Below are 15639 nucleotides of genomic sequence, written 5' to 3' on the forward strand. Positions count from 1 at the left end.
TGTAATGTTGTAAAAGAGAGAAGCGCCATGAGTTTGCATAAGGCTGCATAATGGGGAAGGGGTTTGAGACTGCTCAGCCAAAAAAGAAGCTGGCTCGCATTTTAGTCCAACCTGTTTTACAACTGCTGTGTACCAACCTGAAAATTTCATTGAGTTATCCAGTACAATCCCAAAGACTCGTTTCTGATCAGTCACTACCAGTTCAGACTTCATTTGTGCCTTTTCTTTGCCTCAGTATGCATCACTTTACACTTGCTTATATTGAACTTCATTTGCTATTTTAATGCAAATTAAAATAGAGGTCCTTTTGGAGATCTGCTTATTCCTATTCTCAGCTTCTGTTGCTTAACCAGTTGCTGATCTATAAGAGGATGTCTCCTATTATTCCATGACTACTAAACTTACTCAAGAGTCTTTGGTGACGGACTTTATGCATAACCTCCAAGTGTCCTGTTTTAAGCGGGACATCCTGGAGTGACAGACGCCGGCCCAGCTTCACGGCCTAGGACCCTCGTACCTACGGGACCACCTCTCCCGGTATGCCCCACAGAGAGCCTCAAGGTCCATAAATAGCAACACCCTAGTGGTCCCGGGCCCTAAGGAAATTAGATTAGCTTCAACCAGAGCCAGGGCCTTTTCAACACTGGCTCCGGCCTGGTGGAACGCTCTGCCTCATGAGACCAGGGCCCTGCAGGATCTGATTTCTTTCCACAGGGCCTGTAAGACAGAGTTGTTCTGCCTGGCCTTTGGCTTGGAGGCAATCTGATTCCCTCCCCCTCTTTCTTTTTCCTTTTTCCTTTCTCCTCCTGTTATGAGGCTGCATTTTCATATTTTAATGTTTCAATACAGTGGTGCCCCGCAAGACGAACGCCTCGCAAGATGGAAAACCCGCTAGACGAAAGGGTTTTCCGTTTTGGAGGCGCTTCGCAAAACGAATTTCCCTATGGGCTTGCTTCGCAAGACGAAAATGTCTTGCGAGTTCCTGCGGGGTTTTTTCCCTTCCCCCCCCTTTTCCTAAGCCCTAAGCCGCTTATCAGCTGATCCGCTAAAAGCCGCTAAGCCGCTAATAGCGCTAATCCGCTAAGCTGTCAATGGGCTTGCTTCGCAAGACGAAAAAACCGCTATACGAAGAGCCTCACGGAACGGATTAATTTCGTCTTGCGAGGCACCACTGTATTTTAATGTTGTATTTTAATCTTGCTTTTAAGTTGTATTCATTCAACTTGTTTTTATTATTGCTTGTTAGCCGCCCTGAGCCCGGCCTTGGCTGGGGAGGGTGGGGTATAAAAATTATTATTATTATTATTATTATTATTATTATTATTATTATTATCCCAATTTGGGATGTCCTGTTTTGGCTCCTGTGCTCTGGCACAGGTAGGAGGGGGACAAGAAGACGGGCAAGCAAGGGGGCGGTGGCAGGGAGGAGGCAAGCAGGTGAGCGACTGAGTTGTGGGTGGTGCCCCGATTTGCCCTCCCAAAATGTTGGGGGGTATGTTTAATCAAAAGCTCTTTGAAAATCTCAGCACACAGTGTTGACTGGATCACCGTCTATATGTTTACTGATATTTTAAAAGAGCTCTCAAAGGTTAGTTAAACTTAGATGAGCCATACTGGTTCTGCTTCTGCAAGACCTGTTTGTCTATATTCTTGGTAATCTATCTTTAATAGTGCTTTCTACCAGTTTTCCTGTAGCAGTCTGTAATTTCCCAGAACTCCCCTGGATCCTGTCTATTTCCAGTGCTTACGCATGGAGGCTGATCTTAGGGACAAGTTCATCTGAGCTATTTAAGAACTCTTGGATGGATGCCATCTGTGATTTAAAACAGTGATTTGTCTGTTTTAAATCTGTCAATAAGGCCTATAACTTCATCTCATTGTTTATTTGCCTTCCTAAGAAAGTTAGTTCAAGGGCAGGCAGCTGCTCTACATCTTTCACTGTGGAAAACAATGCAATGAATTCAGCTGCTCTGCAGTCCCTCCCACCTTTTAAGCACACCTTTGACTCCTTTTGCTACCCCACCTCGCTAGCTGGCTTCTCACTTCTAACAAATTTAAATATTTTGCTGGTGGTGGTTTTAATGTGTTTAGCAAAGTGTTCCCCAAATACTTTTCGTTGACTTGCATTTACTTTGCCAAAGTTTATGTTCCTTTTTGTTATTTCCGTTTGGACAAGACTTCAATTGTCTGAAGGAAACCTTGGCCCTGGAGTAGTTTTCCTGATAGTCAACACACTTTCTAACTGAACTTCTATTATTGTGGTTTTGACTAACCCTAAGGCATTCTGAACAGATTTGATCTTCTAGACTTTCACGTTTCACTTTAGTTAGAAGTGCTGTGAGTCTTTAGCCTTGGAAAATTTTGCCGTATGTGGCAATAAGATCCTGTGGTTGTTGACTTTGAAGGTGGATGCAAGTTTAGGGATTCAGTAAGCTTTTAACTAGCTTGGACTAGTGGAAGTTTCATGAGGATGCAATGATGCATGCTTTATTGGTAGCTGTTTATTTCTTTATTTTTATTTGTCCGTGTAATATTCTTTTCCATAATACAATGCCCTGTTACATTTCATTCAGGATTGCTGAGTTTATCTCTTTTTAACATTTCTGTGCTTTGATTTAAATATATATTTCCAATTTATCTTATTTTTGGTTTAACTGGTCCCTTTCGGATTACCACCACCAGGTCACTGAAGCAAGCTAACTGGAGGGAAATTCAAGAACTAATTTGAGATAGCTGTGGACAGTAGCTAACCAGTAGATTCCATGAGTAACAGTTTAAGGACAAGTTGTACATGGTCATCTTGCTGGTGATGCCACTGTTCTCTTTAAAAACTACAGTATGTAGAACATTATTTCTCAATTAGTATTCTAATGGCACACTTTGAGAAAGGAGTAGCCAGGGAACTCCTTTACCTGAAAAGCCCAGATAGAAGATCCTAAGAGAATGGACTGTCAGCGGATTATAAACTTCTTCTTCTTCTTCTTCTTCTTCTTCTTATTATTATTATTACTACTACTACTACTACTACTACTACTGTGGTACCTTGGTTCTCAAACTTAATCCATTCCGGAAGTCTGTTCCAAAACCAAAGCATTCCAAAACCAAGGCACACTTTCCCATAGAAAGTAATGCAAAATAGATTAATCCGTTCCATACTTTTAAAAACAACCCCTAAAACAGCAATTTAACATGAATTTTACTATCTAACAACACCATTGATCCATAAAATGAAAGCAATAAACAATGTACTGTACTATAAAACAAATAAAGCAGTATTGTAGATGATAAAAATTAAAATTAAAAAAAATTCTTACCTGCACTGATGATAATGACTATTTGGATGGGGGGGGGTATCCATTTCCGCAGTCACACAATCAATCAATCAATCAATCAATCACAGTCACAAAAACAAATTAACCAAAAAAGCCTCAAAAACAAAAAACACAAAATAGCAAAAACAAAAGCATCAACTATACCGTAAGCTCCACATATCACCTCAGAAAACTGCAATCGGAAACAGAAGGTTTGAATTACAATGGGGGGGTGCAAATTAGCAGCACAACAGGAAATACGGAAACAGAAGGTTTGAATTACAATGGGGGGATGCAAATTAGCTGCACGACAGTAAAAACGGAAGCTCAGGACTCAAAACAGAGCATGTTCGGCTTCCGGGAAAAAGTTCAAAAACCGGAACACCTACTTCCGGTTTTACAGTGTTCGGGTTCCAAGTTGTTCATGAACTAAAGCTGTTCAAAAACCGAGGTACCACTGTATTATTATTATTATTATTATTATTATTATTGTTATCAGATTGATTGATTGAATTCATATAACGCCCTTTACCTGGAGGTCTCAGGATGGTTCACAGAAAAGATTTACTGGACTCTCAACTTATATAACTGAATATTTTGCTCACTGTTATGATATTGGTTATCTTCCTGCACTACTGAATTATGTTCCTTAATATTGGATGTTTTATTGTGTTGTTTTACTGAAATCGAACTGTTTGGATTGATGCTGTTAAACCATCTTGAAGGCGTTATCGAACAGAAAATGTGGGAAAAAATATTTTTTAAAAAACTATAAATACTATTGTATTTCAAGATAATGAATATGCTAAGCAGAGTATATTTTCCTACATTTCATGCTCTTGCTTAAGAACCAGGAACGATCAACTCCTTAGGGCAAATATATACTCAGATGTTTCAGCAAGTGCCATAAAATCAATACTAAATTATACCACAGGGAATGTTTATATTGTAAACAATTGTTAGTTCTTTTTACTGGCTAGATAGGAGTAACATTCATTATGGTTGTATTTTTTGAAAAAGAAACTGGCCTCAGGCTTACAAACTGGAGTGTCTTCAGCCTTAGGTGGGCAATCTCGTTCAGCTGAAATAGCGATGAATGAACTAATTTAATGAGATATGTCATCCAACTTGGCAAGATTGCCCAAAAAAACATGTTTTGCAAGCTCTGCCTTCGTTCTCAGGTAATACCAAGCCAAGCCAAATCATGGCCTAGTGCAAATGACCAAGCGTGGGCTGCTCAATAGAACAAACCACAGGGCACACCTTGATTACAACCTGTGATTTGCCTGGTAAACAGCTAAATCATGAGCCAAGCATTAGCTGACACATAAAGTCAAACTGCTGTTTGGTTCGGCACAGCAGCATAATGACCAGTGAAGAGCAAAGTCATACTTTCTAGGGGCCTGCATGTTTGCTCATTTGTGTCTTGGTTTGGTTTAATGGGCCTGTGAACAGACCAATGAAGTTTTTTGGTGATGTGTAAGTAGCTAAGATAGGGCTGGGCGATACCTGGTTTTCAACATCACAACATATCACGATGTCTGAAATAAGGATGGAGCTATGTAGAGGCATTGGCTGGCTTCACGGTGTCCCCCCAAATTGTGATTTTTGCATAGCACACACACACACACACATACACATCATGATTTGCGATATATTGCCAGGTCAAAAATTATGAAACCAGTATCACAATATGGACTTCAAACCAGTTTTGGACGATATATTGATATATCGCCTAGCCCTATAGGCAACGGGACCTACAAAATGTTGTCGTGTGGAAGCCTCCTGTTCACCATATTCCATTCCACTTCCCCCATTTCTTATTCCACAACAGTCAGCTAGCATTCCATGGCCCCTGAGCACACTCAGTTTTCATTAGGTTTTGTAACTCCCCCCCCCCCCAGTTATTTGTTTTTTATTGTACTTCCACAGATCTCAGGATTATCCTGAGCCTGCTGATCTCTGTCTCTTGCGCACAAATGGCATCATTGTGGTTACATGAGCATAGGCACTCAGAAGACTTGAATCAAGTCTTCCGTCAGTATAATAGATATGATTTATCAGAGTTCTACATGCATTGGGGGGAAAAACTGTAATCATAACGGAAATTTTTACCACAAAACTACTGGAGATGGGATTCTGACATTTTACTCAACTCACTCAAGTCACATGAGACTTTGAACAAATATATTAACTGTTCAATGAAAAAGTCCCCTTTGATGATGAATGTTTAAAGGTCATATGCTCATAGCCTTTTTAAAAAAACTAAAGGAAAGTAACAGGATAGCAATGTAGCCAAGGGAAGCAACAGTTAGTTACTAACATCTTAATCACCCAATGTTCTTGTACATTTACCATTGCTTTCTGCACAAAACGACAATAGTTAAAAAGAACATTATCAAGATTACTTAGGCTACAGTCTCAGAAGAGGAACATATTTCAGAGCCCTCAAGAAACACACTCCAAGGCAGGCTAATTTAAATCAGTTTTCAAGTTTTCTATCAAATGTTTACTGAACAAAAAATGTATAAAAATTGGTTGCTTTTGAAACTAATTAACTTCTATATTACCAGGGCATAATCCAAAATTGCTTCTCATGCAACTAACATGTATTTTCTACTACACAATGTAGAGATGAAGCAACTGGCCCGTTCTATATATATATATATACGTAAGGACACTAAGCAAGCTCAGATATGTGAGCTCTATCTTAAGCCTATCTTAAAATGCATCTTGGTTCATCAAGCCATGATTTGATTTTATATGCACAAGCCAAAGGTGAGGCTCAGGTTGTGTGCTTCCCTTTGCCCTTCATGCATGGGGCTTCCCTGCCCCCAACCTTGGTTTCAGGCAGCCAGCTTGCCAGTATTATCCAAACTAGAAAACTAGACTGTGTTTGCCTTGCAAAACAGAATTAGAAACCAAATTTCCAATTCTGTTTTGCGGAGAAAGCACAAACCATAGTTTGCCAACCAAAACTTCAAACTAAGTTTTATCTCAAACCAGGAAAGGAGGCAGGAAGTGCAAGAACAAGGAACAAAGGGAGGGAGAGGCAGTAATGAAACCCAATAATCCAGCTAGGCATAATGTCAAACTGTTTGATGTCACATCTGAATCACCGCAGTGTGTTTGATAGTTTTAAGTGGTTTAGAATGTAGGCTTTGTTTGTATTACATTCAGATATCATTTTGAACTGGGTTATTTTATAGAAACCCTATCACAAACTTCCAAGTAATATAATTAAAATTAACTGTTACTGAAGTTAAGTTTTTCCTCATCCAGGGTGGCATCCTGTTCAGATCTGAAAGTATGTATAATTTCAATGCCTATATGCGAAGTTGTTCATAACTTGTTGCAGATAGCCAACAATTACTAATTCATTTTAATTGTTTGGGACAGGGAGCTCAGCACAGATACTGTATGAGTAAAATATATTTAAAAAATAAAAAAAAATGTCCAGTAGCACCTTAGAAACCAACTAAGTTTGTTCTTGGTATGAGCTTTCGTGTGCATGCACAAATATAGATTAACATACATACGTAGAAGTAATGTCCATTAAGTTCAATAGGACTAATTCCCAAGTTAGTGTCCGTTGGATTGCAATTTTATTCACAGTATAAAGTAGCAGCAAATTGTACCAATGCACATCCACAAATCTTTGTTAAAAGATGGTTTTGCATTTGACATACTTTGATGGCACTACAGAAATACTTACTTAAAAGGTCTACATAAGCTGCCCTTGAAGAGGGATCAAAGGTTTTCAGATATTTACACAACACCTGGGGTTTTAATTCTCACTCATGCAAAACTATTCTCTTCAAACTACAGTACTAGGCACAGAAACTTTTGAAAATGGAAATTGGGAGGTGGGGTGAGCAGGAGTCGCTTTAAGGTTGTAAATGTCCACAAATGGCTAACCCAGATACGCAGTGGTTATTTTTTTATGGACTAATAATGCATTCAGAATTATTTGCTAACCTGTTTTAAACACTAGAATGTTGGCTTTGCTGGGAAGGCTGGAAAAGATAAGAAACTACTGAAGGAAAAACCAACACAACAACCAATTACATGTACCTCCAGCAAACACAGTATGAGCTTGCTAGTTCCCAACCTGTTCACTGTCTGCAGATGTACGAAATACTATGTAGCCAGCAAATACATACAGGTACAAAGTAGATTGCACTGGAAACCTCAAAACTGTATTTCTCTTTACTGTAGTCGTTTTACACAAGGCAGGCAGAAATGTGGTACTTTTGAAACATTTCACTGCTTCTTCTGCAACAACCGAAATGTTTCATGCCAGATAGTCCAAGCAGGCTTCCGAAACACATGGAGTGCAAGTGCTATGTTTATTTATTTTTTACAGAAAAAAGATACCTGCAACAATCTACTAGTGATATTCTTACCACTATTGTATATTTCTGCATCAAAAGATGGGAACAAAGTTCTATGGAAGAATATGTTCAAAGCTCCCCCTTGTGGACTACAATACTGTCAGGTATGTTTTTTTAACAAAAATAAAATGAATGTATTTGCGCATTGCCAAAAGATGAAACAGAAAATAAACTTCCATGATAAGGACTGAATTAAAACAACAAGCATAACATTTTAATATGAATCTGAAAAGAAAGGGGAACTTAGATGTTCACTGCATGTACAACATCACAACTTTACTCCAATAAATATAAACATTCATCAAAGCTGTAGCTTATGTACTGAAGTCTTGTTGCCTTCCAAGTATAAAACTACCATGATCAACATACTTAATGTTGTTTTGCCTTTGTCTGCCATTTGCTCTCAATATGTGTACTTTTATTTAAATATGTGTGTGCTATACTCAGTACCTAAAATACACTGTGCTTTAGTAAAATATATCAACAACAGAATGGCTACATTAAAAGTTTCACTAGAAGAATTGAAGCTCACTTACAAATGCTACTTTACATAGGAGAAACTTGGAAAAATTATCACACATCTAAATTTGAAGTATGGAAGGAGCACGTTTTGAGAACAGGATGTCTTAACCAAACATTTTTATTTTTTTGAAATTTCACTGGATTAATTCTTGCCACATGGATTCCATTCCAAATCAGTCCTGCTCAAAGTGTGCGTACCTGCTTATGTTTGCATGTGTGTTCTTAGTAAAGCTTAGTAGCCAATCAGAACTCTGATGACACAGTAAATTGGTATATTTACTTTTTGCTTGCATGCACTTTCCTTCCATCGCAACAGAAATACGACTCCATGAACCAGAGTGGAGGGAAAAATCATTTCATAATAGTAGAAAGAACCCAATAAAACACCACAGTCATTTATTAACTCTTCTCCACTCCAGTCACATTCGGGAACAATTGTTAAAACAAAGCGCTAAGCATTACTATCTACTGCACTTACCTCTTCAACTGTCAAAGGCATACAGATCCGATACTCCTTCATGAGCATATTCCTTCACATTAAATGCAAATCAGCAATTTAGGAGAAACGTAATCACAGTGCACCCCAACTGCAGCAACAACAAAAGGGGGGGGGGAAATCTTTTTTTATATCTTTTTTTAAAAATCAGCAAGGTCTACAGCACACTGTAGTATGTGTGCTTGACAATGTATGTAGAAATTGCCACTGCCACCATCTAGAAAGCTGACCTAGCAAAAAAAGGGAAAAAACAGAATTTCTTCTCTCTTCCAGTTTTCCTGCTTCAAACTGAGATCATGTGATTTTTCACTCACACATACACAAAGGAGTCTCAAACATAAAATGCTATCATAGTGAATGGAGACATCCACTGGAAATGCATTAAAATCTACAATTTCTTTCCAGTTGCATCAAGACATTCCTAGAGCAGCCGAGGTGGGGGAGGAAGTAAAAATAAATGAAATAGTCCACAGATGTTAATGTCACCAGCAGCGGCAGCAGCACACAGGATCAGCAGCGGCAAAGATGCAAAGCTTATTTCCAAGACAAAGGGTTTATAACGTTTCCTTCCCAGGCTGGTAAACAAGGCTCTCTCTCCCCGCCTCACTGTACTAAAGCTGATGTTATGCCTTTCAGCATTACTGCACCCTGAGGGAGAGACAGGATGTGTCTTGGCTTTTCCTTCCACCTTTGATCGTTCTTGAGGGCTGGGTTTCCCCCACCAGAGCTGTGTGTACGTACTGGTCGGGTCCTATCTGGTCGAGCTGAGAAGTCTATGCAGCAGCAGCCTTAGAAAGGGTGTGAGTGTGTGTCTGACATCAGCAGCCACAGCAGGAAGGATGGCCCCATCCGGCCAATAGGGAAATGGCATGGGGGGGGGGACGCAAACGTTTTAAACAAAACAGCATGTCTCTGCTGAAGTGTCAGCCAGCACAAGGAAAGCAAGAGGCAACTGAATTCAAATAAAATCCAAAGGGATAATTGCTTTCTCCTCACTCTCCACACATATCTCCCCTCCCCTTTTGGTTCTTGCAGATTGATTTCAGGCCATTTAGAAAAATGCAAGGAGCAGCAGTTGGGTGAAACTGACATATGGTATATGACTAAATTAGAGGCAATTCCAGACAGCGATAGCTACTAAGCTGTTCCTAGAGATCTGGGGGGAACCTTTGCTGGATGTGTTTAGAAATAAAACTAAGCGTGAGATACATGCAAGAAGAAAACTCTTCTTCACTGGAGGCAACAACACCTGCAAAATCTTTTATGCATGGCATTTTAAAAACTATTTCTGTTGTAATAAACCAGGAACGGTTATGGTGGTGGTGGTCCCACCTCTACTCACACTTCCACCAGCCATTTTATGGTGCTCTATTGCCTGCTATGGGACGCGGGTGGAGCTGTGGGTTAAATCACAGAGCCTAGGACTTGCCGATCAGAAGGTCGGCGGTTCAAATCCCCGCAATGGGGTGAGCTCCCGTTGCTTGGTCCCTGCTCTTGCCAACCTAGCTGTTCAAAAGCATGTCAAAGTGCAAGTAGATAAATAGGTGCCGCTCCGGCGGGAAGGTAAATGGCATTTCCGTGTGCTGCTCTGGTTCGCCAGAAGCGGCTTAGTCATGCTGGCCACATGACCCGGAAGCTGTATGCCGGCTCCCTCGGCTAATAAAGCGAGATGAGCGCCACAACCCCAGAGTCGGCCACAACTGGACCTAATGGTCAGGGGTCCCTTTACCTTTATTGCCTGCTATCTGTGGAGCCTTGGGTCATGATGCATTTCACACAACAGCTCCAATTTTGCTGGAGTGTTTAATAGTAGCAAAGGAGTGTCTTGTGGCCTTTGTGATTCCTGGCAAACCTCTAGAGACACTCAAACAAAAACAAGTGACTCATGGAAAAAAAAGAATCCCTTAAGAGGATAATCACCCAAAGCACCTGAAGAGTTTTAAAGCATCAATATACACGCCAAAGAAATACCTTCAAAACCCTCCATGATTGCCTGCCCCCTGTGATAGGAATTTTATGGTCTTAGATATATAGCAATGTTCAGCACTTGCATGGGTAGAAAATGACTTCTATCCGAACTATTATTTTTTGTAAGTCGTTCTGAAAAAAGCAGAGGAAAAGTGTTCTAGATAAATAAATCTTACTGCCATGCTGAAATAACATATGAAAGAAACTAAAAGCAAGTGATGAAATATGGATTATGTAAAAACAGGTCATTCTTTTCTACTTCCTCAATCTTTGAGTTAGGAATCCTGAACTAGTAGGCTTTTGTTCTGATCCATGACAGCATTTTGCAACAAACTGAAAATAATGATGATGATGATGATGATGATGATGCAGCTATTGCAATATTAAGCTTGTATTCTTAAAAAGAAATGTGCAAGTCCTTTATAAATATAAAAGGACAGCACAGGACATACAAAAACAGGATATAACAACCTCACCCATTTCCTTTTTGAGCAGCATTTCATTAACAGCCCTCAACTCTGTAAAGCAGCCATAGCTTCTCATATCAGTTAGAAATGCCTCAATGAAAACACATTGCCATTATTATCTTCTTTTAGCAGGCATAATCCTTTTCCACTTTTGAAGCAAGCAATGCGCAAAAGATAAAAAGCTGATACATTTTAATAATGTTTGAATGTCAACATTTAAAGCTCATTCATTAACATGCATAATAACTTATATTCTCAAATTGCCCCTGAAAATTATGTCATGTAAATTATATGTGCTTCTCAAAATGTCACTGTGATCTTGAAGAACCAGCAACCCAAACATTTAATATAAAAATACATCAAGTACTAAATATAAGCATGAGAGACTAACAGTACAGTCCTAACCACATCTACTCAAAAGCAAGTACTATTGAATTCAGTGGTGCTTTCTCCCAGGAAAATGGGTTAGGATTGCAGCCAAAGTTATTTCTATTTCTTTAACACTTTTGCACTGAAACATCACCACAATTGGCATTGAACCGCCTTTTAGTACATGAAGACTTTTGTTAGAATGCCAGCTGTCTTTTTTTCTGTCTAAAAAATAGATGAAGGTAGTACTTTCTACTAAAGAATACAGTGCCTGAAATCAGTTCCCAAAACTTGAATTTACAAGATGCAACTATTAAAGTTAAATTTCCTTAAAAATATCAAACAAATTTTGAAATTCAGATTTGCCTATATGCAACCTTAGGATCTGTAAGCCTTAGTCCAGAGACAAACACTGCCATCTAGTGGTAATATAAGCCACTTCAACTCTTGCTTAGCTCTTCTGCACTCCAATGCACACTCAACTAGAAGGCGCACTGGTGGCTTGCCTTAACACATCTAACAAACAAAAGCCTGCTCTACTGTTACCCAGAGGAAATAGCTATATTTAGAATTCAGGTTCTTTTATGGCTGCAGTACATTATAATTTTAGATTACGTTGACTTTTAATGCAGCTATAGATTTGGCTATTGAACCACAAAAAATAGAATAAAGACTACTCTCAAATTACTATGTTTGACCATATTCTCACATTATTTACTGAATGGGCTTCTTGCTTTACATGCGCCTGTGGTGCAAGCAAAAGCTTGCACTGCAGCTACTATCACAGTGTCTTACATGAAGTAAACAGGGCTTGGGTAACACTCACAAACTTTGCATATTGAAAGCAAGGGGAAACCTGCCCCCTCTGTTCAGTTCCTAGATAAAACTGCATCAGAATGTGGAGCTGCAGGGACTTCCGGGTTAGCGCCTCCGGCAATGGCGGAATTCCTCTGATCGGGAGGAATTTGCTTGTGGAAATCGGGGTCTGGCCGCCACGGCGATGGCGGAGACCCACTAGAAATCACAGGCGGGTGAAGCCTGTGAATGTGGGATTCGGCTGGCACCTTTTGCGCCTCCCCTACTTGCGGGGAAACCCAGTTTCGGGGATCCGGAGCGACGTGGGGTGAGCGGCACGGTGCTTTGAATTGACTGCTTCTTTCACGGAGCAAAGCCACACAGCTGTTGCTGGAGAGCGCTGACTTTTTCCTGTGGACAATTTGATCTTAAAGCAACTACCTGTGAGTAGAGCGGAGAATTGGATTTTTAAACGTCTTAATTTGGTGCCGAAACGGGGAGGTCTAAAACAGGAAGTCCACCTTCCCCTTTTGTAAATAGATTGAAGCAATGAGGATGTAAGCTGAAGCCTCGGAAAGCACATTGTAAAGGACTAAACTTCCATCAGTAAAAAATACTAAACCCCCCTTGGTGGCAGGAGAAGACGGGGGGAAAGTTTTGGACTGAGTATACCTGCAGGAGAGAGCGAACAGAGTTAAAATACCACCGTTCCGATCCTGGAAACGGGCTGCCAACAGGACTGACGTGTTCTGGGAAGCTCATTGACCGTGATTAGAATGTTCACTGACAGTTAGCCAAATAAGAGGAATATATTGTTTCCACTGTCTCCGTCTGCATTTAAAAAGGAGTAAAAGTAACAGAAAATTGAAACTAACTTGACTGTTTCAATTGAGTTTACAAGGATTTACAAATAGAAACTGTTTCCCTCTAGAGGAATTGTTTCCCTCTAGAGGAAGCCTTTGAAACTGTCACAAGAGTTGAGCTGGGGGGATTTCCAGCTGCAAGATAAGAACCCGTGAGATTCTGGGGACCTTGAATCGGTTAAGAATGTCAACAGAAGAGGCCCTAGTGGTTGTATTATGTAAGATAAGTGACTCACTGGAACAGCTTCACAAAAAGGTGGATGTGGTAACTACCAAAATCGACAATTTGGGACAAAAAGTGAACACTAATATAGAAACTATTCAGAAACTGACACAGGGATCTACTCTGACATGGCAAACTGCGGAGAAGGCTAGGGAGGAAGTTATTGCCGTTGAACTTAAAGTAACACAATTGGAGAGAGAGAGAGTCCCAGCCTTAGAGGAAGCTGGGCTACCTGGGCCAGTGGCCCGACATAGCAAGCTCATCTTACGTCCTTATAAGAGAAATGATTTTACATAAGGAAGGATTTGCACTTATTACAATGTATTCACACTAATAATAATAATAATAATGATAATAATTTATTTATACCCTGCCCATATGGCTGGGTTCTCCCCACCAACAAAATATTAAAATACAATAGTCCTTCAGATATTAAAAGCTTCCCTAAACAGGGCTGCCTTCAGATGTCTTCTAAAAGTCTGGTAGTTGTTTTTTTCCCTTTGACATCTGGTGGGAGGGTGTTCCATAGGGCGGGCGCCACTACCGAGAAGGCCCTCTGCCTGTAAGACCCGAATCTTATAATTGAATTGTCTAGTTCAATTTTTATTTTCATATAATGCATAAATACACATATATACACAATTTACCTTTTTATAATTAGTAGCATAACATGCAGACCTTTCGCTTATTGTTTCATTCCATTACAAACTTACTCCAGTTATCTCAAATTTATACCAGCAGTGAAAAAGTTTTTAATAGGTTCAGATTATGTTTACGCTTCATGTAATTAACAAGAAGGAACCAAATTCTCTCAAAACTGTTTGTTCCATCTTCCTTTTCTTAATCCAGTGGTGCGGATAATAACCGGATCAGTGTGATATATATATATTTAGAATATCAAATATCCTACACATTCTTAAATTCAGATGAGAAACTGCTTCATAGAGCTTCTATTTCTGTTCTTGGAAAACATTTTAATACTACACTCATAGGCTGCACAGAAGCAGAACTTGATCATTTATATGTTAAGAAGTCTAAGCGCTCCTGCTGTGTTATGACTAATGTATTAAGATGCTGTTACAGATAGGTAGCCGTGTTGGTCTGCCATAGTTAAAACAAAATAAAAAAATTCCTTCCAGTAGCACCTTAAAGACCAACTAAGTTAGTTCTTGGTATGAGCTTTCGTGTGCATGCACACTTCTTGGTATCTGAAGAAGTGTGCATGCACACGAAAGCTCATACCAAGAACTAACTTAGTTGGTCTTTAAGGTGCTACTGGAAGGAATTTTTTTATTTTGTATTAAGATGCTGACCCACTGAAATGATGTAAGGTGTCAAGGCTATAGTAGCATCTGTCATATGCTGTGATTACAAGTGCTAAATATTCCTCACCCTCTAAATACAAAAGCAGAAGAGCCACCGCAGAAAAGATTATGTTTAGGCAGATGAAAGAGGTGAATGGTTAAGAGAGATTGTGGGAGATGAACCCACAGGGAAAGTCTGGGGTGAGCTGATAAAAATCAAAGCTATTCAAAATCATCACTGAAAATGCCAATTTAAACAGGGAGGGCCTATCACTAGGGGGTGAAGCAATTGTCCCAGTTGCCAAATGCTCCAAAGTAGCACCAACCGCAGTGCCAGACTCTCAGCCATTTCTCTTGCATCCCCCCGGCCACTCCCCTTTGTTGGAGATCCAAGCAATGTGTCCCATAGGCCTGCAACACCAACCCTAAAACATTTCCTTATTTATTTATATACTGCTTCAAACTGAAATAGCTAAGTATCTTACACAAAGTCATCAAATACACAAACCACAATAAGATCCAGTTTCAAATGCAAAATACAGTTACAAATCCATAGCCAAGTAAACACTGTATGGAGGCGAAATACAATCCAACCTCTGTCTGGCAAGGCCTGGGCAAGATAGAAAGCTTTCACTAAAAGATGTACACATTTGATGCATGTTTGATAAAGGGTAGGGATTACCCAACCCAAGGCTTGGGGGCAAGGAGCTGCCAACTACCCCACTTAGCATCTCCACCACCAATTCCCCAGCAGGCTGCGGTGCTCAGGCAGGGGCATATAAAAGGCAAAGGGACCCCTGACCATTAAGTCCAATCGTGCCCGACTCTGGGGTTGCGGCGCTCATCTCGCTTTATTGGTCGAGGGAGCCGGCGTACAGCTTCCGGGTCATGTGGCCAGCATGACTAAGCCGCTTCTGGCAAACCAGA

At 40.0% G+C, this 15639-nt stretch overlaps 1 protein-coding gene and 1 long non-coding RNA gene across 3 annotated transcripts in view; one reads left to right on the forward strand and one right to left on the reverse strand.

The window, feature by feature from the left end:
* PITPNC1 (phosphatidylinositol transfer protein cytoplasmic 1) overlaps nucleotides 1-9575 on the reverse strand; it is a 126528-nt gene extending 116953 nt beyond the window's left edge. The window contains exon 1 of one of the 2 annotated variants that reach the window (XM_079965658.1): nucleotides 8706-9567. In XM_079965658.1, the coding sequence (XP_079821784.1) occupies nucleotides 8706-8753 (48 nt within the window). In that variant the 5' untranslated portion in view covers nucleotides 8754-9567. Of the gene's footprint in view, nucleotides 1-8705 lie in introns of both variants that reach the window. The other variant, XM_079965659.1, reaches the window with a different exon arrangement.
* Nucleotides 1-15639, forward strand: part of LOC307210145 — a 168459-nt gene that overhangs the window by 123533 nt on the left and 29287 nt on the right. The gene's annotated exons all lie outside the window — the stretch shown is intronic.

This window comes from Podarcis cretensis (assembly GCF_951804945.1).
Source record: "Podarcis cretensis genome assembly, chromosome: 2".
Taxonomy (NCBI): Eukaryota; Metazoa; Chordata; class Lepidosauria; order Squamata; family Lacertidae; genus Podarcis; species Podarcis cretensis.